Source organism: Salmo trutta, chromosome 5 (genome assembly GCF_901001165.1).
Source record: "Salmo trutta chromosome 5, fSalTru1.1, whole genome shotgun sequence".
NCBI classification, from domain to species: domain Eukaryota; kingdom Metazoa; phylum Chordata; class Actinopteri; order Salmoniformes; family Salmonidae; genus Salmo; species Salmo trutta.
In genome coordinates, this window is record NC_042961.1 from 33,324,832 (window position 1) to 33,350,671 (window position 25,840).

Genomic DNA, 25,840 nt, shown 5'->3' on the forward strand with positions numbered 1-25,840 from the left:
AGACATCATTCAAACAGTTTTGGAAACTTCAGAGTGTATTCTATCCAAATCTACTAATAATATGCATATCTTAGTTTCTGGGAGTGAGTATCAGGCAGTTTACTCTGGGCACGTCAGTCATCCAAGCTACTCAATACTGCCACCATCCATAAGAAGTTAATAACTCTAACCAAAATCTGACCTTGTGTATGGTGTCCATATTAGGATGCTCTCAGTCTCAGTAAGAATTGCATCATTGTCCGTAGGACTTAAGTCATTCTCAGTAAGAGTTGAGTCATTGTCAGTAGGAGTTGAGTCAATCTCAGTAGGATTTGAGTCTGCAGGAGTTGAGTCAGTGTCCGTAGGATTTAAGTCAATCTCAGTAAGAGTTGAATCATTGTCAGAATCAAAATCAAATCTAATTTTATCAAATGTTATTTGTCACATGCGGTGAATACAACTACAATGGGTGTGGAGGGATGTAGACAGCCGTGAAGTCTATTTATTGAAATAAATAGACAGAGGTGCTAGAAAAGATTAGTTAGATAGCTATCTAGTCACTTAGATCGCTGAGCAGCGAGCTAAGCCATCCAGCATAACTTATGTATTCAAAAGTGAAATAGATTACATAGAGAATGTATCCTCTCTCCTCTGTCAACATTGTTATCTTGTGAACAAGATTCATTAATAGTTTATAATGCATTTACAAATGTTTAAATGACTGTTAATAATGTAATTACAAACCCTTTATAAACCCTTTACAAATGGAACCATATTGTTAAGTGTTACCAGTGGGCTAGATCTCAGAAAGAGTTGAATCATTGTCAGTAGGTTAAGCTAATGTCAGGGGGAGTTGAGTCAGTAGAAGTTGAGTAGATATTAGTAAGAGTTTCATTGTCAGTAGGATTTTAGTTGATCTCAGTAAGAGTTGAGGCATTCTCAGTAGAAATTCAGTCAGTGTCATTAGGAGTTGAGTCAGCCTCAGTAGGTGTTGCATCAGGCTCAGTAGGAATTTCCTCATAGACTCTCCTAGATCCATTTAATTTTACCTCCTATCCTAGATCCATTAATTAACCCTTTACTTGCTTCCTTCCCTGCTTTCCTACATCCCTTTCCTCCTATACTAATTCTTTCCTTTCCTCCTTCTCTTCTCTCCCCTCTTTTGCTTCCCTATTTGCCTTTCGTCCTATCATTTCCCACTTTCCTAGCATCCTTAACCTAAATCCCTTTCCTTATTTACTTTCATTTCCTAGCTTTTCCTTTCCTCATTTCCTTTCTGAGCTTTTTTCCTCTTAACCTTTCTAAGCTTCCTTTCATTCCTCATTTCCTAGTTCCCCTTCATCCTTTCCTAGCTTCCTATCCTCCTTTCCTAGCTTCCTGTCCTCCTTTCCTAGCTTCCTTTCCTAAATATCTTATGCAAGGTGAGTTCACATGTATGTGGTTGGAATTCACCAGCACCGGTAGATGTCAAACAGTAGTGAACTTTAAAGCTGAAATCGGCAGTTGAAACAATAACAAAGTGTTTCGCCACCTCCTTTTCGGTAAAAAGGAGGGATGGGACTGGAGAAATGTTATCACTTTCAAATTCATAGACAGAGCAATGGGTGCAAGGGCTGACTATCTATGATATCAAAATGATAGTTTTAACCATGTTTTGAGGCTATATAGCATTTGTGTACATTTCCTTAGTTTACAAATAGTGGAGTAAAACAAGCTTATATTTCGGGTTCTGATGGGGTATGAGAGTTGAACTTAGCTCATGAGGCATTTATAAGTTATCCTCTTACATCTAGATGTTCCGCTAGCGGAACGTCTGCTCCAATATCCAATGATGGGCGTGGCGCGAAATACAAACTCCTCTAAAATCTGAAAACTTCCATTTTTCAAACATATGACTATTTTACAGCAATTTAAAGACAAGACTCTCGTTAATCTAACCACACTGTCCGATTTCAAAAAGGCTTTACAACGAAAGCAAAACATTAGGTTATGTCAGGAGAGGACCCAGCCAGAAATAATCAGATACCCATTTTTCAAGCTAGCATATAATGTCACAAAAAACAAAACCACAGCTAAATGCAGCACTAACCTTTGATTATCTTCATCAGATGACACACCTAGGACATTATGTTATACAATACATGCATGTCTGTTCAATCAAGTTCATATTTATATCAAAAACCAGCTTTTTACATTAGCATGTGACGTTCAGAACTAGCATACCCCCCGCAAACTTCCGGGGAATTTACTAACAATTTACTAAATTACTCACGATAAACGTTCACAAAAAGCGTAACAATTATTTTAAGAATTATAGATACAGAACTCCTCTATGCACTCGATATGTCCGATTTTAAAATAGCTTTTCGGATGAAGCACATTTTGCAATATTCTAAGTACATAGCCCAGCCATCACGGGCTAGCTATTCAGACACCCACCCAGTTTAACCTTCATCAAAATCACATTTCCTATAAGAAAAATGGTCTTACCTTTCCTGTTCTTCGTCAGAATGCACTCCCAGGACTTCTACTTCAATAACAAATGTTGGTTTGGTCCCAAATAATCCATCGTTATGTTCCATTAGCGACGTTTTGTTCGTGCGTTCTAGACACTATCAGAATGGTAAATCACGGTCGTGCGCATGGCGCAGAACGAGACAAAAAAAATCTAAATATTCCATTACCGTACTTCGAAGCATGTCAACCGCTGTTTAAAATCAATTATTATGCAATTTATCTCGTAGAAAAGCGATAATATTCCGACCGGGAATCTGCGTGTCTGTAAACTGAGGGGAAAACCGAAAGACGGGGGCGGGGCAGGTCACGCGCCTAAGCCTTTCTCCTCTGATAGACCACTTAGCTTTTGCTCTCGTGTGTTTCAGCCAGGGCTTTGAATTACGTCATTCCTGTTTTTCCCGGGCTCTGAGAGCCCATTGGAGACATGGGAAGTGTCACGTAACAGCAGAGATCCCTTGAAATAGATAGAGAGAATCAACAAGGGCAAGAAATGTTCAGACAGGGTACTTCCTGAACAGAACCTTCTCAGGTTTTTGCCTGCCATAGGAGTTCTGTTATACTCACAGACACCATTCAAACAGTTTTAGAAACTTTGGAGTGTTTTCTATCCAAAGCTAATAATTATATGCATATTCTAGTTTCTGGGCAGGACTAATAATCAGATTAAATCGGGTACGTTTTTTATCCAGCCGTGAAAATACTGCCCCCTAGCCATAAGAGGTTAAATTCTTCAAGAATCAATAGGTAAGTATTATAGTGACCCTTTCTATATGAGCCATGTTACAATTCCCACCAAGTGAGTTAACCCTATTTGAGTGATGCATAGGGTGTTTGTCTTTAGAATAACTTTTATCCAAAGTGACTTACATTAGTGAGTACATACTGTACATTTTCATACTGGTCCACTGTGGGAATTGAATGCACAACACTGGTCTTGTAAGCACCGTGCTCTACCAAGTAACCTACACGGGATCTTTCACACTAGCGACCCTGTCTTGCTTCCCTGCCCAGCCGTTCACTGCATTGGTGTCAAGAAGTGGGATGGCGGCTATGGGGCTATAGGAACGCATGGCCCGCGACGTGTGAGGTGGCTGAGTAGTCAAAGCAGGGGGAGGTGCCCGATCAGAGGGGGCAGTGTAGCAATCCTCGCTATATGAGCCACACTACATTTCTCACCAAGTGGGTTGACTCTATTGGTGCAATGCATAGAGTGTTTAGCTTTCACACCAGCGACCTCTAATGGGGTATGAGAGTTGAACTTAGCTCATGACGCATTTATAAGTTATATTCTTCAAAATTCAATAGGTAAGTATTATAGTGACCCTCTCTATATGAGCCATGTTACAATTCCCACCAAGTGTTACACCCTCATATTTGAGGGTGAGTGGTCCCTGCAGCGTACCATCGCAAATACCTGTCTTGGATTAGAACCATAGCAACAGAATGTCTAGCTTCATTGCTATGATGCAACAAATGTGTCTAAATAGCATTTGTTGTCAGAAAAACATCTAAACAATATTTTGTAGTAATGTAAAATAAAGGTCTTCCCACAGCCAAACTCATTCCATAAACCAGTCTATATAACAGAAAACAAAACAGAAATTAGCGACTTTAACAGCTAGACTTGTTTACAATGTACCACATCTTTGGTGAGTACATCGGAGAAATGTAATATTGTTTAAAAAAGAGATATGTGTCAGTGGGCTAACAGCGGCTAAATTCTTTATGCACGCAGCCATGTTTGTTTAATTTGACAAATGAAAACTCCCTTATCACAGAATGCCTTTCACTGTAAAATGCAAATCAACTTACTTTATAATATTACAAATCTTTCATGTGCTTATTAAAGTGTATACAAGAACTAGAGCACATGACTTGACAAGTTGTTTGCAGTATTTGTCAAATTACAAAGAAAACAAAAGGTTATCACCTCACAGATGATCACCTCTCAAACAAGCCTATTGCCAAGCCTAGCTGTAGCGCAAAAACTAATCAGGGCTTCCAGATTTGGATGAAACCATATTTGTAGGGTGAGGGACTTTATTTCATTGGTGGGGGGGTTTCAAGTCTATGGGGGGGAAGAAATGGTGGAAAGTATCGTGGGGGGTATATGATGGAGGAAATATTACTATGATGGGGGATATATCAATACAATTTATAACATGAATAAGAATAAAACCCTTGGAAAGGGGGGTCTAAGCTGGCAACCCTGAATAACCATGTGTGACAGAGAAGTCCATCATTGGCCGCGGGCAGCATTTGGTACACTAACACACACACATTTATCTTGCCTCCCTGCGCCGTTATCAGCTACGTTAACAATGTGGGTCGACACACAAGTTAACTTCTCTATCTTAGTACATACATTTCACACTTTATTCTTACCTCCCTTCAGTAACACTTTATGGTATAAAGAATATTCAGACAAGCGTTCATGTTTAATTTAAGCAACGTTTATTGTACTTATCAATGTTAAATTGTGAAATTGTCAAAGACTCCAGCCTCCCTAGTCATAGACTGTCCTCTCTGCTACCGCACAGCAAGATGTACCGGAGTGCCAAGTCTAGGTCCAAAATGCTTCTTATGAGCTTCTACCCCAAGCCATAAGACTCCTGAAACGCTAATCAAATGGCAACCCAGACTATTTCAATCCCCCCCCCACCTCTACTTTACGCTGCTGCTTCTCTCTCGTTATTGTTTATGCATAGTCATTTTAACTCTACCTTATAACTCTACCTTCATGAACATATTACCTGAACATATTACCTGAACATATTACCTCAATTACCTTGACTAACCTGTGCCCCCGCACATTGACTCCCCCTGTACCTCCTTGCTACAGTTATTTTACTGCTGCTCTTTAACAATTTGTTATTTAAAAAATTGTACTTATCTATTTTTTTTTAACACTTATTTTTCTTCAAACTGCATTGTTGGTTAAGGGCTTGTAAGTAAGCATTTCACTGTAAGGTCTACACCTGTTGTATTCGGCGCATGTGACAAATACAATTTTATTTGATTTGATTTGAATTATTTTTTGGGGGGTATCTGTGCTTTACTGTTTGTATTTTTACTCAACTTTTACTTTTACTTCACTACATTCCAAAAGAAAATGATGTACTTTTTGCTCCATACATTTTCCCTGACACCCAAAAGTACTCGTTAAATTTTTAAGGCTTAGCAAGACAGGGAAATGGTCCAATTCACGCACCAGTGAAGAGAACATCCCTTGTCATCCATACTGCCTCTGATCTGGCGCTCACGGACTCACGAAACACAAATGCTTAGTTTGTACATTTTGTTTGAATGTTGTAGTGTACCCCTGGCTTTCTGTAATTAAAAGATTTGCTTAATAGAAGGAATTTGAAATGATTTATACTTTTACTTTTGATACTATATAGTATAGTTAAAACCAAATACTTTTACTCAAGTAGTATTTTACTGGGTGACTTTACTTTTACTCAAGTATGACAATTGGGTACTGTTAGGGACTACTGGGCCAATGACCCCATGCTGCAGACCCCTTTTTTCAACCCTTTTTTCCAAGGACTGCTTCCTTGTCTTGCTGAGAGCGTTCCACATTGTGAACAATGCCACTGCCAACCTTGCTGACCCCCTACACAAAATTAGTAATGTCCTGGGCAGCTTGACCAGGGATTTTGAAGATTGTTTGTGTCTCACAAGGACTGGTAGTTGTTGAGTCTCACTTGGCATAGAAAGGGAGGCTTGCATTCCGCCAATACATCCCATCAAAGCGCCACAGATTTGGAGTCAAGTTATTTGATTCATGTGACTGTCTGACAGGATATGTACGGAACCTGATCATCTACACCGTCGCCACCACATACAGTACCAGTCAAATGGGTTTTTCTTAATTTAAAAAAAAACTTTTTTCTACATTGTATATAATCACAGTGGTTGTAGAGTGCAACAGGTCAGCACCTCAGGAGTAAATGTCAATACATGCACAAAAAACATAACAATTATTTTAAGAATTATAGATACAGAACTCCTTTATGCAAATGCTATGTCCGATTTTAAAATAGCTTTTCGGTGAAAGCACATTTTGCAATATTCTGAGTAGATAGCCCGGCCATCACAGGCTAGCTATTTTGACACCCACCAAGTTTAGTACTCACCAAACTCAGATTTACTATAAGAAAAATTGGATTACCTTTGCTGTTCTTCGTCAGAATGCACTCCCAGGACTTCTACTTCAATAACAAATGTTGGTTTGGTTCCAAATAATCCATAGTTATATCCAAATAGCGGCGTTTTGTTTGGTCATTCAAGACACTATCCGAAGGGTAACAAAGGGTGACGCGCCCGGCGCGTTTCGTGACCAAAAATGTCAAAATATTCCATTACCGTACTTCGAAGCATGTCAAACGCTGTTTAAAATACATTTTTATGCTTTTTTTCTCGTAAAATAGCGATAATATTCAGTCCGGGAAACCCTGTTTTCGTTCAAAGACAGAAAATGTAAACATGGAGTTGTCTCGTGCACGCGCACCCCCGTCTCATTGTTCTCAGATCGACCACTTACCAAATGCGCTACTGTTTTTCAGCCATGGGCTGCAAAGTCATCATTCAACGTTCTGGCGCCTTCTGGGAGCCTATGGGAGCCTTAGAAAATGTCACGTTACAGCAGAGATCTTTTGTTTTGGATAGAGATGGTGTAGAAGGCCAAGAAATGGTCAGAGAGGTCGCTTCCTGTTTGGAATCTTCTCAGGTTTTGGCATGCCATATGAGTTCTGTTATACTCACAGACACCATTCAAACAGTTTTAGAAACTTTAGGGTGTTTTCTATCCAAATCAAACAATTATATGCATATTCTAGTTACTGGGCAGGAGAAGTAACCAGATTAAATCGGTCCGTTTTTTATCCGGCCATGCAAATACTGCCCAAACAGTTCGAGCTTCTAATTTTAAAAATGAATCTGGAATCTCTCCAGAAATAAGTCTCTCACTGTTGCCGGCTGTTTTAGACCTGTTATAGACCTGGCTGTTATAGACCCCCTCAGCTCCCAGCTGTGCCATTGATATGTGAATTGATTGCCCCCCATCTATCTTCAGAGTTAGTTCTGTTAGGTGACCTAAACTGGGATATGCTTACCACCCCAGCAGTCCAACAATCTAAGCTAGATGCCCTTAATCTCACACAAATTATCAAGGAAACCACCAGGTACAACCCTAAATCCGTAAACATGGGCACCCTCATAGATATTATCCTGACCAACTTGCCCTCCAAATACACCTCTGCAGTTTTCAATCAGGATCTCAGCGATCACTGCCTTATTGCCTGCCTCTGCTATGGGTCCGCAGTCAAACCACCACCACTGTCAAACACTCCCTAAAACACTTCTGCAAGCAGGCCTTTCTAATCAACCTGGCCCGGGTATCCTGGAAGGATATTGACCACATCCCATCAGTCGAGGATGCCTGGTCGTTCTTTAAAAGTAATTTCCTCACCATCTTAAATAAGCATGCCCCTTTCAAAAAATGTAGAACTAAGAACAGATATAGCCCTTGGTTCACTCCAGACCTGACTGCCCTTGACCAGCACAAAAACATCCTGTGGCGAACTGCAATAGCATCGAATTATCCCCGCGATATGCAATTGTTCAGGGAAGTCAGGAACCAATACACACAGTCAGTCAGGAAAGCAAAGGCTAGCTTTTTCAAACAGAAATTTGCATCCTGTAGCTCTAACTCCAAAAAGGGGTTTTGGACACTGTAAAGTCCATGGAGAACAAGATCACCTCCTCCCAGCTGCCCACTGCACTGAGGCTAGGTAACACGGTCACCACCGATAAATCCATGATAATCGAAAATGTCAATTACCATTTCTCTACGGCTCGCCATGCTTTCCTCCTGGCTACCCCAACCCCAGCCAACAGCTCCGCACCCCGCAGCTACTTGCCTGAGCCTCCCCAGCTTCTACTTCACCCAAATCCAGATTGCAGATGTTCTGAAAGAGCAGCAAAAACTGGACCCCTACAAATCAGCTGGGCTAGACAATCTGGACCCTCTCTTTCTAAAATTATCCGCCACCATTGTTGCAACCCCTATTACCAGTCTGTTCAACCTCTCTTTCGTATCGTCCAAGATCCCTAAAGATATGAAAGCTGCCGTGGTCATCCCCCTCTTCAAAGGGGGTGAGACTCTAGACCCAAACTGTTATAGACCGATATCCATCCTGCCCTGCCTTTATAAAGTCTTTGAAAGCCAAGGTAATAAACAGATCACTGACCATTTCGAATCCCACCGTACCTTCACCACTGTGAAATCCCTTTTCCGAGCTGGTCATGGGTGCACCTCAGCCACGCTCAAGGTACTAAACAATATCATAACCGCCATTGATAAAAAACAGTACTGTGCAGCCGTCTTCATCGACCTGGCCAAGGCTTTCGACTCTGTCAATCACCACATTCTTATCAGCAGACTCAATAGCCTTGGTTTCTCAAATGACTGCCTCGCCTGGTTCACCAACTACTTCGCAGACAGAGTTCAGTGTGTCAAATCGGAGGGCCTGTTGTCCGGACCTCTGGCAGTCTCTATGGGGGCACCACAGGGTTCAGTTCTCGGGCCGACTCTTTTCTTTGTGAATATCAACGATGTCGCTCTTGCTGCGGGTGATTCCCTGATCCACCTCTACGCAGACGACAATATTCTGTATACATCTGGCCCTTCTTTGGATACTGTGTCAACTAACATCCAAACGAGCTTCAATGCCATACAACACTCCTTCCGTGGCCTCCAACTGCTCTTAAACGCTAGTAAAACCAAATGCATGCTTTTCAACCGTTTGCTGCCCGCACCCGCCCGCCCGAAAAGCATCACTACTCTGGACGGTTCTGACCTAGAATACGTGGACAACTACAAATACTTAGGTGTCTGGCTAGATTGTAAACTCTCCTTCCAGACTCATATCCAACATCTCCAATCCAAAATCAAATCTAGAATTGGCTTTCTATTTTGCAATAAATCTTCCTTCACTCACGCCGCCAAACTTACCCTAGTAAAACTGACTATCCTACCTATCCTCGACTTCAGCGATGTCATCTACAAAATAGCTTCCAATACTCTACTCAGCAAATTGGATGTAGTCTATCACAGTGCCATCCGTTTTGTTACCAAAGTGCCTTATACCACCCACCACTGCGACCTGTATGCTCTAGTCGGCTGGCCCTCGCTACATATTCGTCATCAGACCCACTGGCTCCAGGTCATCTATAAGTCTATGCTAGGTAAAGCTCCACCTTATCTCAGCTCACTGGTCACGATAACAACACCCACCCGTAGCACACATTCCAGCAGGTATATCTCACTGATCATCCCCAAAGCCAACAACTTCTCTGCTGCCAGTGACTGGAACGAATTGCAAAAATCGCTGAAGCTGGAGACCTACATTTCCCTCACTAACTTTAAACATCAGCTATCTGAGCAGCTAACCGATCGCTGCAGCTGTACATAGTCTATCTGTAAATAGCAGGAGCAGATAGAATGCGCTGGTTTTCAGCGATTGAGTTGTGAGACTCTGCTGTAGAGCTCATCACTCCCCCTAACTGGGATGGGGCCAGAGACAATTACTCTATGCCGAAACATATTTCTAGCTGATTTATACACTGAAGCTATGTTGCGCTTGGTGACCTCTGACTGTTTCATCCTAACATTTTTGGTGCCGACGTGGATAACAATATCCCTATACTCTCTATACTCAACAGTTTTAGCCTTAGCCAGCACCATCTTCAGATTAGCTTTAACGTTGGTAGCCCTGCCCCCTGGTAAACAGTGTATGATCACTGGATGATTCGTTTTAAGTCTAATACTGCGGGTAATGGAGTTGCCAATGACTAGGGTTTTCAATTTATCAGAGCTAATGGTGGGAGGCTTCGCCATCTCAGACCACATTATGGGAGGAGGAGAGACCAGAGAAGGCTTGGCCTCTGACTCTTACCAGTTGCTTAATGGGGAGAACCGGTTGAAAGTTTCTGTCGGCTGAATGAGCGACACCGGTTGAGCATTCCTACAGCATTTCCCTCCAGAAGCCATGAGAAAATTGTCCGGCTGCAGGGACTGTGCGAGGGGATTTATACTACTATCTGTACTTATTGGTGGCATAGACATGGTTTCATCCTTTCCTACACTTAAATTACCCTTGCCTAACGATTGCGTCTGAACCTGGGCTTGCAGCACAGCTATCCTTGCCATAAGGCAATCGTTCTCCTGTATATTATGAGTACAGCGACTGCAATTAGAAGGCATAATGTTCATGTTACTACTTATATTCGGCTGGTGGAGGACCTGCCGAACCACGTCCAGATAAAGCGTCCGGAGTGAAAAAGTTGAGCGAAGGAAAAAATGAAAAATAAAATGGTAATTAAAAAGTAAAAATCATAAAGTTGGCAGGTAGCAAAGTAAGGTTAGCAACAAACCGCACAGTAGCACGTCTACCAATTGTGACCGGAAATTATGTCAGATTAACAGGCCTTGTTGGTTTATAGGAGAAGGAGAAGTAAAATCTGTGTGGGGAGATATTTATTCAGCTACCTTCTGTTCAGAAGAGAAACACGCTTAGCTAGCTAATAAGTGGCTACCTGGTCTTCCTCTTTGTTGAAACGTTTGCGCCGGTACGCCAAAGACACTGCTGCTGCATGCAGATTCCTCAAAATCCAAATGACGCAACACTAACTTAGATTAACCTCTTGGCGTTCCCCTAGGATAGGGGGCGCTACAGCGATTTTTGAAAAAAAATCGTGCCCATTTTAAACGGCCTCCTACTCAAACTCAGAAGCTAGGATATGCATATAATTAATACCTGTGGATAGAAAACACCCTAAAGTTTCTAAAACTGTTTGAATGGTGTCTGTGAGTATAACAGAACTCATATGGCAGTCAAAACCCCGAGACAGATCGAAACAGGAAGTGGAATTCTGAATTGCGAACTCAACTTCATCACGTTGCCTATTAATCACACCGTGAGCTATGGTTCAATGAGCACTTCCTATTGCTTCCACTAGATGTCCCCAGTCTTTACAAAGTGATTTGAGTCTCCTACTGTGAAAACTGACACAATGACACGCTGTGGAACGTGGTCACACGGAGAGGGCCATCACCATTATGACGCCGGTGCCCCTGGTTACCCTCCCCTTTCAAAACGTTTTGAAACACAATGCAATCGTCCCCCTCGAATCTTATTGGAGCTCTCGTTGAAAAAGGCCCTACAGATTTATGTTATACAACGTTTGACATGTTTGAACGAACATAAATAAGAAAAAAATGCATTTTGTTGAAAGAGTAGCCCCGCACACGTCGGAACTTTTGGTTCAGCCTTCAGAACACGCTAACAACAACAAGCTAATGGAACATAAAGGATGAACTTTTTTGAACGAAAATACATTTGTTGTGGACCTGGGATTCCTGGAAGTGCCTAAGGATGAAGATAATGAAAGGTAAGGGATTATTGACAATAGTATACAAGACTAGATTTGATATGCGATTGTTCCAAGATGGCTAGCCTATTGCTATTGCTAGCCTATTGTTCTGAGTATCGCATCCCCTTTTATCACAAAGTGTGATTACCCAGTAAAGTTATTTTTAAATCTGGCATTACAGGTGCTTTCAAGAGATATTCATCTATAAATCTTAGAATGACAATATTACATTTTAAAAATGTTTTCGAATAGTAATTTAGTAAATTGTAGTACTGTTTCACCGGATGCATTTGAGGGAAAATAGTTAGTTGACGTTACGTGCCGATGTAAAATGCTGTTTTTATATATAAATATGAACTTTATCGAACAAAAGAATGCATGCATTGTGTAACATGATGTCCTAGGTGTGTCATCTGATGAAGTTTGTAAAAGGTTAGTGCTGCATTTTGCTGTTTTTTGGTTATTTGTGATGCATGTGGTTGGTCGGAAAATGGCTATGTGGCTACTTTTACGATATACTCCTGTAACATAATCTAATGTTTTGCTTTTGCTGTAAAGCCTTTTTGAAATTGGACAACATGGTTCGATTCAGGAGAGGTGAAATTGATTTTTTTTTTAAATTAAATTTTGTTATGCTAATGGCGATAGGATTTTTCGCTGGATGTCCGTCCCGAGGCCGCACAGGGGTTAACAAAATCTGTTATCAGCATCAGTAAAAGTTGTGTCAATGGGAGTTTAGTGCTCCCTGTAGGAAAATATCTGCATACAGATAACCCGAAGTCCAAATGGCATAGTTGGGCTTCACCCCCAACCTCCCATCCCATTCCCCTAACCCCACCTAGCCAATGTGTCTCTATCCCTCCACCCCCACCCCCCACTCACGGAAACCATGTTTCCCAGCTGAGACTGACAGTGTGAATAAAAGTTGTGCCAGCAGGAGTAGTCAGTCTCAGCAGAAGTAGAGTCAGTGGGAGTTGAATTGAATTTTTATTGAATTTAAATGATTTATGGTTATTTAAAATATGAGAATATAATATAATGATAAAAATATTCAATCAATCTATCGGTGTATCTGTCTGTCTGTCTTGTAATCAAACAAAAAAGTCCCATCCTGCTGAATGCACCCCTGGTTTGTTTTTCAGGCGGGTGGTCACGTGTATTTGCGATCAGAGGACCACTGGTTTTTGCCCAGTAGGGGGGCATGGACAGTAGAGGAAGCAAAGCTGGTTGCAGCACAGTGACACAGGTTACATTTACACACATTTCCTTCGAACATATGAAGAGTAATAATTATATTATGATTAAACTTCCACCTTTCAGAGACAGCTGTGGTTACTGTTAGATGCTGAAAGTGTCCAAGAGAATAATACTATTTGCTGAAATAAAGACTACATTTTTAGAAATGCATCCAGCTGCAGTGCCGCAGCATGGTATATCACTAAAACCTGCATGTCACAAAAAAACTGGCCTCTCATTAAAAGGGGTATCTGGAGTTGCTACATAATTGTTTTTACATATAAATTCATGATATTGTAGCGAACAGTGGGGCAGGGAAGCAAACCTGGGTCGCATGTCTACAGTGGAATCTTGTCTTTCTCTCTCTCTTTAGCTCCGCTTCCTCTGTCATGGCGTCTTCAAGCTCACCCATTATGCAGCCGAACCTCACTTCATGTGAGAACCGTGAACCCACAGAGGAGAGACATGACAATCTTTACCGCTGCATGTGCTGTAAGGAGTATTGTGTGACCAGACCAACGCTGTCCCAACACCCCCGCCTGGTGTATCTTGATGTACACTCAATCTCAAGAATTCAGCCCACCAAACAATATTTTGAAAGAGGAAGTAAAGTACACTAAAACTAGTTTTTCAACCACTCCACAAATGTCTTGTTAAAACACTATAGTTTTGTCAAGTCGGTTAGGACATCTACTTTGTGCATAACACAAGTAATTTTTTCAACAATTGTTTACAGACAGATTATTTCACTTATAATTCTCTGTATCACAATTCCAGTGGGTCAGAGGTTTACATACACTAAGTTGACTGTACCTTTAAACAGCTTGGAAAATCCCAGAAAATTATGTCATGTCTTTAGAAGCTTCTGATAGGCAAATTGACATCATTTGAGTCAATTGGAGGTGTACCTGTGGATGTATTTCAAGGCCTACCTTCAAACTCAGTGCCTCTTTGCTTGACATCATGGGAAAATCAAAAGAAATCAGCCAAGACCTCAAAAAAAGCTGTAGACCTCCACAAGTCTGGTTCATCCTTGGGAGCAATTTCCAAATGCCTGAAGGTACCACGTTCATCTGTACAAACAATAGTACGCAAGTATAAACACCTTGGGACCATGCGTTCTGTCTCCTAGAGATGAACGTACTTTGGTGCGAAAAGTGCAAATCAATCCCAGAACAACAGCAAAGGACCTTGTTAAGATGCTGGAGGAAAAAGGTACAAAAGTATCAATATCCACAGTAAAACGAGGCCTATATCGCCATAACCTGACAGGTTGCTCAGCAAGGAAGAAGCCACTGCTCTAAAACTGCCATAAAAAAGCCAGACTACGGTTTGCAACTGCATATGGGAACAAAGATCATACTTTTTGGAGAAATGTCCTCTGGTCTGATGAAACAAAAATAGAACTGTTTGGCCATAATGACCATCGTTATGTTTGGAGGAAAAAGGGGGAGGCTTGCAAGCTGAAGAACACCATCCCAACCGTGAAGCATGGGGGTGGCAGCATCATGTTGTAGGAGTGCTTTGCTGCAGGAGGGACTGGTGCCCTTCACAAAATAGATGTCATTATGAGGAAAGAAAATGATGTGGATATATTGAAGCAACTTCCTGACTGATGTCTTGAGATGTTAAAGCTTGGTCACAAATGGGTCTTCCAAATGGACAATGAGCCCAAGCATACTTCCAAAGATGTGGCAAAATAGCTTCAGGACAACAAAGTCAAGGTATTGGAGTGGCCATCACAAAGCCCTGACCTCAATCCTGTAGAAAAGACTTCAACTGTATCAAGGGGCTATAAATCCAGTGCTTAAAAACGAAGATGTCATTGTAAACTGACAATTCATGATGTCTTTTAAATCTACAATGTGGATCCCTGCACAGCCTCGGAATCTAGATAATTGTTCTAATCTCTCTGGACTGATACCAAATTATGATAAATGCACCATATTGAGTATTGGATCTCTAAAAAAATACAACTTTTACATTACCATGTAGTCTACCATTAAAATGGTCCGACGGTGAAGTGGACATACTCAATATTAGTATCCTGAAAGAAAGAAATGATCTCCCTACAATACATTTTAAAGAAAGTTAGCCAAATTAGATACAATTTTGCTATCGTGGAAAGGACAATACCTATTTGTGGAAAAAGCACCCTGATTAATTCTTTAGTCATTTCTCAGTTTTCTTAAAATTACTTATGGCCCTGCCTACACCTAAAGACTTGTTTTTTTAAAAATATATGAGCAACAAATATTCCACTTCATTTGGAACGGCAAGCCAGACAAATTTAACAGGCCTATTTATATAATTGTAACGTTTGTTGTCGGGAGACGAGGAAGCGGACCAAAACGCAGCTGGGAGCGAATACATGTTTATTTAACACACTAGAATTAAACATGTACACAAAATCAAGGAAAAACTGCCAATACGTTACGTGCTCAAATAACAGAGGCAACAACCCACAAACATCGTGGGGGAAAAGGAACTTAAATGTGATTCCCAATCAGACTTCACAAGTGACAGCTGTCTGATTGGGAAATCACCCCCGAGCCCAACATAGAAATAAAACACAAAGAAAGGCTATAACCAAAACATAGAAAATAAAGCATAGAAATGCCACACCCTGACCAAAATAGCAGAGTTCACCTGGTCAGGGCGTGACAGTACCCCCCCTCCAACGGTGCGTACTCCCGGCGCACCAAACTAAAGTCTATTAGGGGGGGGACCCGGGTGGGCGCCTCACCCTCGGTGGAGGCTCTGGCCCCGGGCGTGTTTCTCCCCCTGCCTCCACCCTAGCCCTACCCCTCTGGCCCGGACTGGACCACTGTGGAGCGGCATGCTCAGGCTCCGGAGCGGAGCCGTCGACCGGAACATGATTGGGCACCGGTGGACCAGACACGGGCCGTGCCGGACTGTGGACACGCACCGTGGGCTTGGTGCGGGGAACAGGAACGGGCCGGACAGGACTGTGGACACGCACCGTGGGCTTGGTGCGGGGAACAGGGACGGGCCGGACAGGACTGTGGACACGCACCGTGGGCTTGGTGCGGGGAACAGGGACGGGCCGGACAGGACTGGGGACACGCACCGTGGGCTTGGTGCGGGGAACAGGGATGGGCCGGACAGGACTGGGGACACGCACCACTAACCTGGTGCGGGGAGCAGGGACGGGCCGGACAGGACTGGGGACACGCACCACTAACCTGGTGCGGGGAGCAGGGACGGGCCGGGCCGGACTGGGGACACGCACCACTAACCTGGTGCGGGGAGCAGGGACGGGCCGGACAGGACTGGGGACACGCACCACTAACCTGGTGCGGGGAGCAGGGACGGGCCGGACAGGACTGGGGACACGCACCACTGACTTGGTGCGGGGAGCAGGGACGGGCCGGACCGGACTGGGGACACGCACCACTGACTTGGTGCGGGGAGCAGGGACGGGCCAGACAGGACTGGGGACACGCACCACTAACCTGGTGCGGGGAGCAGGGACGGGCCGGACAGGACTGGGGACACGCACCACTAACCTGGTGCGGGGAGCAGGGACGGGCCGGACAGGACTGGGGACACGCACCACTAACCTGGTGCGGGGAGCAGGGACGGGCCAGACAGGACTGTGAACACGTACTGGTGACCTGAAGCGTGGAGCCGGTTTAGCCACTCGTCCTGGCTGGATGCCCATCCTAGCACGGCATGTGCTGGGCATGTCCACCGGACGCACTGGGCTGTGCGGGCGCACTGGCGACACAGCGCGCAACTCTGCATACCATGGCTTGGTGCGGGGAGCAGGGACGGGCCGGACAGGACTGGGGACACGCACCGTGGGCTTGGTGCGGGGAACAGGAACGGGCCAGACAGGACTGTGAACATGCACTGGTGACCTGAAGCGTGGAGCCGGTTTAGCCACTCGTCCTGGCTGGATGCCCATCCTAGCACGGCATGTGCTGGGCATGTCCACCGGACGCACCGGGCTGTGCGGGCGCACTGGCGACACAGCGCGCAACTCAGCATACCATGGCTCCTCCTCCAGATCTTCCCTCTGCAGGTCCTCAATCAAACGCCTCATCTCCTTCTCTTCCTCCGCCGTCATCCCCCACGAGAGCAGTGGTCTGGGCTCTTCCTCTGCCCTTCCGGACCACCCCATTAGCCCCCCCAAAAAAAATTCTTGGGGCTGTTTTCCGGGCCTCCTCGACCGCCGCCTGCGACTCCGTCTACCGGCTGGCTTTTCCTCCTCGACCTGGGAGTCCGTCCGCCAGGGTCCTTTCCCCGACATGATCTCCTCCCAGGTCCAGAACTCCTTTCCCTCGCGAGCCCATCTCTCGCGCTCCTTTTCCTCCCGCTGCTTGGTCCTGGTTCGGTGGGTTGTTCTGTAACGTTTGTCGTCGGGAGACGAGGAAGCGGACCAAAATGCAGCTGGGAGCGAATACATGTTTATTTAACACACTAGAATTAAACATGTACACAAAATCAAGGAAAAACTGCCAATACGTTACGTGCTCAAATAACAGAGGCAACAACCCACAAACATCGTGGGGGAAAAGGAACTTAAATGTGATTCCCAATCAGACTTCACAAGTGACAGCTGTCTGATTGGGAAATCACCCCGAGCCCAACATAGAAATAAAACACAAAGAAAGGCTATAACCAAAACATAGAAAATAAAGCATAGAAATGCCACACCCTGACCAAAATAGCAGAGTTCACCTGGTCAGGGCGTGACAATAATGAATATGATTTTGGAGTGCAGATATGATTAAATATTAAAGCACTGGACCTCTCACTAAAGGCTTCAGTCATACAAAAACTATACTTAAATTCAAACAGATTCTATGGCAGATTAGTAAGAATGGCTCACCTGGTGTTCAAGAATTGCCTTTTTCGCTTCATTCAGAACACAACTTCTCACTTTCAGTTATTTGAAAATTAAATAATATCCCAAATAGCGCTATTTTTAAAACAAGCAATAGAAAACTGGTTGTAATTTCAGTTTAATCTTCCAGAAAAGACAACAAATAGTATAACAAATATTATGGTTAAACGAACATATACTAATTAATGGAAAAATATCATAAATAGAACTGGTGGAGTTATGTCACACATGTTAACTACATGTGTGACATAACTCCACCAGTTCTATTTATGATATTTTTCCATTAATTAGTATACAAAACTATATGGAAAAGTCTGCTCTATCCAAAAAACTATCAACTGATTGCAGCATTACCACAAAAATGTTGGAGGCAAAGGGAAAGGGGAGAAGGTAAGGAACGTTTCTGCCGGCCCTGCATTAAAGACCAAGATTGGCTAAAGAAAATTGTGAAAAATAAAAAAGTATACCAGTTTCATTTAAGGACCAAAAAATTGACAGCTCCACCATACGGGTTGAAAAATAGTTGGGAGGAGATCTTCGATGTACTGATTCCATGGCACATTGTTTATGAACTGATACACAAAATGATGCCAGATTCAACAGAGTTTTTAAATGTAAATGATTATACAAAATTATTGCAACCAATAGAATGTTATATGGGGGACACAACCATCCCAGCTCTGCAAATTTGGCTGTGAAGAGACAGAATCATTTGATCACTTGTTTTGGTACTGCCCATATGTAGATTGTTTTAGATCACATGTTCAGGAATTGTTGAAAAATTACAACATTTACTTGGAGCTAACTCTGCAAACAGCACTGCTGGGTGATTTGAAACATCACAGTCAATCAATCAATAATATAATAATACTCTTTGCAAAGGTGTTTAACTTTAATTTACATTCTGATAAACTATGATAATATAAAGGTTTAGAACTCTTGTGAAACATCACAACACAGTGGAAAACTATATGACAGCTAGAAATCAAAACTAGATTGTCTTCAGAGATAGATGGGAGGGGTTGAGGGTAGCTGAAGGCTGAGACTAAAAACAAACAAAGATAACTAATGTAAAATATACTGTTCGTGAAATGTATGTAGTATTTATAAGCTGTAAGTGGAACCCTAAGTATTGTTGTCCATTAGTGTACTCCGATTAGGGGAGGTGTGGTAGAGTTAGGGGAAAATAGGTCGATTTTGGGGAACTTTTGACCCCCAGCTAAGCCCATGAAAACGTTGTCTATGTGTTAGCAGATTACACAGGCTTAACTGTGACTTTAAAGTCTCCACATTCACGTTCTCCACATTCTGATTCCACCATTCTTCTTAAGGAGCGGTACGATGGGTGTCGCTCATTCACTCACGCTGACCGGCTCCAGTACTTTGTTCTTGACTAAACTTTTTGTGTGATAGCATAAGTTATAGGTCACGCTTTCAGAAACTTTGGTTTGCTATCTGGTATAATGCTAAGCTTCACTATAATGTATTTCATGCTACCTAGCTCTCCATTAAAGACTTCTCCATGTTTATTTAAGATTACGGGCAGGCCTGTGTCTCCATGTGCCAGTCTACCCATTGAAGGCCAGTCCAGTGTGATTTTCTCTAGCCACGAATGTCCCAGTAGTGATGGATAGTCTCCTTTTATTACGTAGAGTGGCAGCTTTTCAGTTTGTCCATTTAACTGTGACCTCAGTGATGCCTACATCTTATTACTTGGCCTGTCTGACTGTAGAAGGGTGTATAGTAAATGCAATGTATTTGGCCACATTACACAAAAAAAATGTAGGCAGGCTCGTTCGATGTGACCCTTTTACAACAGGCTCCTCCTGATGAACTCAACTGCTGAGCCTCTTTAGCAGCTAGTTCCATGGACACACTGACTTCAATAGCCTTTGCCAAGGTCAGATTACTTTCAGTCAAGTCTCTTTTTTGTAATTTCACTCTGTAGCCCACATACTAGTCTGTCTCTAATGGTGTCATTTAAAACATCATTAAACTCACTGTGCTCAGACAGTTTAATTAATGCAGCAGCAAACAAGACATTGTCACTGATTTTCCCTCTTCCTGATTTCTTCTGTCGAACCTAAACCTTTCATCAATAACTAGTGGTTTTGGTGAAAAGTGTCCTTTCAGTATTTCCACAATCTCCCCATACGTCTCATCTGGCCTGTCTGGCTGTAGCAGGCTGCACAAAGAAATGTAGGCACAATTCTGCCCTCATCAATGTCATTTGCAAGAGCAAAATATTCTAATCATTCTGTATATGAGCTCTACTTCTCAATACTTTCATCAAACTGTCCAATATTTTCAAAAATTCCAGACATTAAGTTTTTCAATTAGCGCCTGATTCTCACTCTCAAAATTGTCCTCAACCACGGCAACGTTATGTTCTGCCGCAGCAATATTTTCCTCAATCACGTGATCTTCATTCACGTCACTCACTGGCATTTCATCTTCAAGTTTGCTCACTTAGCAGTTTTTAATTCCAAAGTTCCTCTTCACAGCTGAATAAATGGCATTTCCTTTCCTCTTCCTTTACTCCTCCCTTTTTAATCACATTGTTTTCCCGCTCCAAAGTCTGTCTCGTATCCTTTTCTGCAGTCCATGACAATGCTAACTCTCTCTCTTAGCTAGCTCAACTACGCACTTGCCTCTGCTAGCAATAGACTGTGCTAACATTAGCCTACACTGTACCAAGGAAAATAACAGTTTTAAACTTAAGAAAAAAAACCGACAGAAGAGTTACCGACGGTTCAGACTTACTTGTCACCAATCTTTTGTTATGGTAGGTTTCCTAACCACGTCTTATAACAATTCAATAATGGTGAGACTGGAGACAGGAATCAGCCATTCATTATGAACATGCTCATCTCAATGCATAGAACCCTCACACCCCCGATACACCACACTAGTGTTGCCTGTGATAAGCTGCGGGGCTATATTGCTTGAGTGGGTGTCAACTGTCCTCAAGGCCGCTGATATTTACACGTAAAAGGATGTCAAACATGTAGCCCTGTCGTAGGTCATTTCTCAAATGCCATCCCTTTCTTTCTTTTCTTTCTTTATTTTCTTTCTTTTCTTTCTTTCCTTCTTTCTTTCTTTCTTTCTTTCTTTCCCTGTCTCTCTCTCTCTCTCTCCTTCCATCTCTCTTTCTTTCTTTCTTTCTTTCCCTGTCTCTCTCTCTCTCTCCTTCCATCTCTTTCTGTCTCTCTGTTTCCGCTAACCAACCTGCCATCTGTACAAAACGTTGATGACGGGTTGAGAGAGAAAAGGCTTTGTCAAAAACAGCATAGGGCCTGAGTTTGTGGCTGTTGTTTTGGATTTGTGTTGTCAGAAATGACATTTAAACCTTTTCTGGGACAAACACAATTTGGCTGTCAAACCACTGAGCTGAAATGGTAGAAGTGGGAGTATATTTTGGGAGGGGGAGGAGGGAAGGTAGTATTGTACAGGGATAAGGGATGAAGACACAGAGGAGAGGGGGAATATGTTTGAGCTGAGAGGGAGTGAGTAATAGAGAGAGAGGGAAGGAGGGAGGAGGGTGAGGGGAGTTTAAATGCCGGTTGATTGAACATATTTTGTGGACAGCAGGAGAATATTGCTCATATTACTTCAGCTCTCCCTCCCTCTTTCTCTCTCGCTCACTCTCCTCTCACAGTGTCTCTCTCCCTGTCTCTCTCTCTCTGTCTCTCTGGTAGTGATCGCTCCCCTCTAAAAGAGCTGTAATTGATTCTGCTGTAATTGGTCAATGACAGGAGATGCTTTGGCAGAAGTGGAGCATAAACACGCCTCAGACACAATTTTGTGGGATCAATGGGAGGTAGATAGGAAAGGAGGGAGTGAGAGCGGGATGGAGACAAGAGAGGGGGGGTGTTCTCTGGTCAGCTTGGAAGAGGTAGCGAGAGAGAGGGAAAGGGAGAGAGAGGGATGGAGAGAAAGGGAGACTTTTAAGTACCGCCACCGTGTCTGATTGAGGCGCGGAGGCCGAGAAAGCTCCGCGGATCAAAGACTTTTCAAATCGCTTTTTTTTCTGAACCCTCTCTCTTTATCGTTCTCTACATTTTTTTTTCATGACTTGTAGCCTTATCTGCTCAGCTGTAGAGTTTTGAAACAACAGGAGAGAAATAAGGCCAATTCAATAAGGCCAGTCCATTTGTGCTTTGTGAGGATGTTAGTTATTTTGTGGCTGCAGACATTTTCTTGTTTTCTAAGTGCGTAATGGCTCAGGGATATTGGCGATAAATGGTTCATTAGTGGGGGGGTGGGGGGTGGGGAGGTTGTGTGTCTATGTGTCCGTATGCGTACTGAGTTTCTCAGTGTGGCAGTGTTCTAAACATCTTTCTTCTGTATGTTTGTGTGCGTGTATATATGTGTTCATGCCTGTCTGTATGCCTGTGTGTTTGTGTGTGTGTGTCCACAGGGCTATGAGGTGCGCAAGATAAAAGCCATTGACCAAGATCTGGGGAGACCGAGGGGCATTGGCTACACCATCATCTCAGGTCTGTCAGAAACAATCAATCAGTTAATCAATCGCCATCACACACATACACACATACACTCAAAATCAATCACTATGATGATGATAATCTTACAGAATACTACACAAGGCTAATCCAAACACATAACAATCAATGCTTTCATATAATAACGCAATAGAATAATAGAATAGTCTGTAAACTATCAATCTCTGTTCAGTGCAACTGTGCAGAACATTAAATATATAAATAAGTCTAAATATTAATATGATCAATCAAGATCATACTGTACATCAGGGAGTTTGGCTACCATGTCTCCTCCACCTGGGTTGTGTTCAGTTGGACACTGTAGCAAAACATTTTGCAACGGACACTGCAAATAACACTTTTTTGGGGGACAAATGTTTATACCTCCATGTTTAATTAACTCTGTTTAAACCCCACAAGTTCTGTTACAATACCTCTCTACAGTTAGACAGACAGAAACATAATGTCCTGTAAACCAACATACAGGAGTTGGGGGGGGGGGGGCAGTGAGGGTGTTTGTTTGTGTGTGTGTGTGTGTGTTGGGGACGTCCTCTGTGATGTGCTCCATCTCTTTGTATCCCACAAAATACAGACACTTCAAACAGAACTTTCTTCAACTCCCTTCCATGTACTGTACAGTATGTACTGCAGCTGAATATGAAAGGTCGTAAGGAAAGGATGAGGATAATTTCCACCAGTCTGTATTGTGCTGATATGCTAAGACACCTACTTTATGTTTTGTTGTTGTATGACTCAAACCGAGTCATGTGGGGTTTGGTCCGGTTCTTTAATCTCTTAGACCACAATGGAAGGAGAAGAGAGAGAGAGGTGTGGGTGTGGCAGGGCGACCCCAACATGGTTTGTTCTGTACAGACTCGTTGTGCAATTATTAGGCCTACTAGAACAGGATAAAGCAGCACAATCTGATGAGTAAAGTATTTTGCAACTTGCAACCTCCACACATGCAACAAATGAAGCCCATCATTACACTCATAAACAATTATGTTTGTTTATGAGCTCTTATCCAGAGCAACTGCATACATTTCATACATTTTTTTTGTCCGTACTGGTCACCCGTGGGAATCGAACCCACAACCCTGGCGTTGCAAACACCATGTTCTACCAACTGATCCACATGGGACAATTCAACTAATGAAAAAAAACTGAGGATACATATCGTACAATAAATTAATAGAAATATAGAAAGGAATAGATAGAAAGTCATGCAGAGAATTAAGCTCACTTGTATGCAAACCGTTTTTTTTGCCAGCGTTTACTTACAGTAGTCATATTCAATAGGAGTTGCACATTCATAAATTCCTCCGTTATTTTGCGATCTGGCACACTCAGACGAGAGTGCTCTGAAATCGTTGTAGATAGCCAGAGTGAATTTACGAAAACACCCAAATATTGTTAGCCATTTAAGTGTCCGAATGATACAGTCTACTCAATGGGGAGAGCATGAACAGCAACAACACCCGGACAGAGTCCTCTTTAGCTGTCACAACCCTGTGACAAGGCTGTGTGATTTGGTGCACTCGGCTCTCGGCTGCGCGACATACGTCCGTGTCCGTATGACCTCTCAACAACATTGTTCCATAATGTTACAGTATTAGCTAAACCTGTTCACTTTACTAGTAGTATGCAAAGAAAGGAAAATGTTGTGAGTCTGTTAAAATAATCTGTGGTATTGTGTAGGCTATAGCTGTCAGGGATTCCTAGGAGTGGTGGTTGGAGTCAGGCGTAGAGAACAGAGGGTAAGTATAATGTCTTTAATTTCTCCGGCACAAAACAGTCACGCCAAAACAGAGGGTAGACCAGCCCAAAAACACAGGGTAAAACTGTCCGGAGAAAAAATAAGGCGCCAGCCAGCACATCCCACAACAAACAGTGAAATAATCCCGCACAAACCTGGGCGGGCCTAACAGGCTTAAATAAACACAAATCAAGAAACAAAACAGGGAACAGGTGCAACCAATAAGACCGAACGAACAGAAAAGGAAAAAGGGACCAGCGGCGGCTAGTAGACCGGCGACGACGACCGCCGAGCGCCGCCCGAACAGGCAAGGGAGCCACCTTCGGTGGGATTCGTGACAGTACCCCCCCGACGCGCGGCTCCCGCAGCGCACCGCCACCGGCCTTGAGGGCGACCCGGAGGACAAGGCGCAGTACGATCCGTATGGAGGCGGTGGAAGTCCCTCAGAAGTGAAGGGTCCAAAATGTCCTTCAACGGTACCCAGCATCTCTCCTCCGGGCCGTACCCCTCCCAGTCCACGAGGTACTGTAGGCCCCCCACCCGGCGTCTGGAGTCCAGAATGGCACGTATAGTATACACCGGGGACCCCCCAATGTCCAGAGGGGGTGGAGGGACCTCCGGCACCTTACCTTCCTGCAGGGGACCAGCCACCACCAGCCTGAGGAGAGACACATGAAACGAGGGGTTAATACGGTAGTAAGAAGGAAGATGTAACCGGTAACACACCTCGTTTATCCTCCTCAGGACTTTAAACGGCCCCACACACTGCGGCCCCAGCTTCCGGCAGGGCAGGCGGAGAGCCAGACCCTGTCCCCTGGTGCAAACACAGGAGCCTCACTGCGGTGCTGGTCAGCGCTCCTCTTCTGCCGTCCACTCGCTTTCCTTAACCTCTCTAGGGTAGGGGGCAGTATTTTCACATCCAGATAAAAAACTACTGCCCAGAAACTAGAATATGCATATAATTGTTTGATTTGGATAGAAAACACCCTAAAGTTTCTAAAACTGTTTGAATGGTGTCTGTGAGTATAACAGAACTCATATGGCAGGCAAAAACCTGAGAAGATTCTGTACAGGAAGTGCCCTCTCTGACCATTTCTTGGCCTTCTACACTCTCTTTATTGAAAACAGAGGATCTCTGCTGTAACGTGACAATTACTGAGGCTCCCATAGGCACTCAGAAGGCGCCAGATTGTTGAATGATGACTATGGTGTCCCAGGCTGAAAAACAGTAGCGCATTTGGTAAGTGGTTGATCTGAGAACAATGAGACGGGTGTGCGGGTGCACATGAAGAGTCCATTTTAGATTTTCAGTCTTTGAACGGAAAGGACGTTTCCCGGACAGAATATTATCGCTTTTTTACGCGAAAAATTGCATAAAAATTGATTTTAAACAGCGTTTGACATGCTTCAAAGTACGGTAATGGAATATTTTGAAATTTCTTGTCACGATACGCGTCGGCGCGTCACCGTTCGGATAGTGTCTTGAACGCAAGAACAAAACAGAGGATATTTGAACATAACTATGGATTATTTTGAACC

The 25,840-nt window shown here is 43.3% G+C and overlaps 1 protein-coding gene across 1 annotated transcript in view; it reads left to right on the forward strand.

Annotated features, from left to right (window-relative positions):
• The window catches only part of LOC115194080 (cadherin-23-like), a 752,381-nt gene that overhangs the window by 331,977 nt on the left and 394,564 nt on the right, over window positions 1–25,840 (forward strand). Inside the window, exon 9 of the mRNA XM_029753428.1 lies at window positions 22,464–22,542. Within this exon, the coding sequence (XP_029609288.1) occupies window positions 22,464–22,542 (79 nt within the window). The remainder of the gene's footprint in view (window positions 1–22,463; window positions 22,543–25,840) is intronic.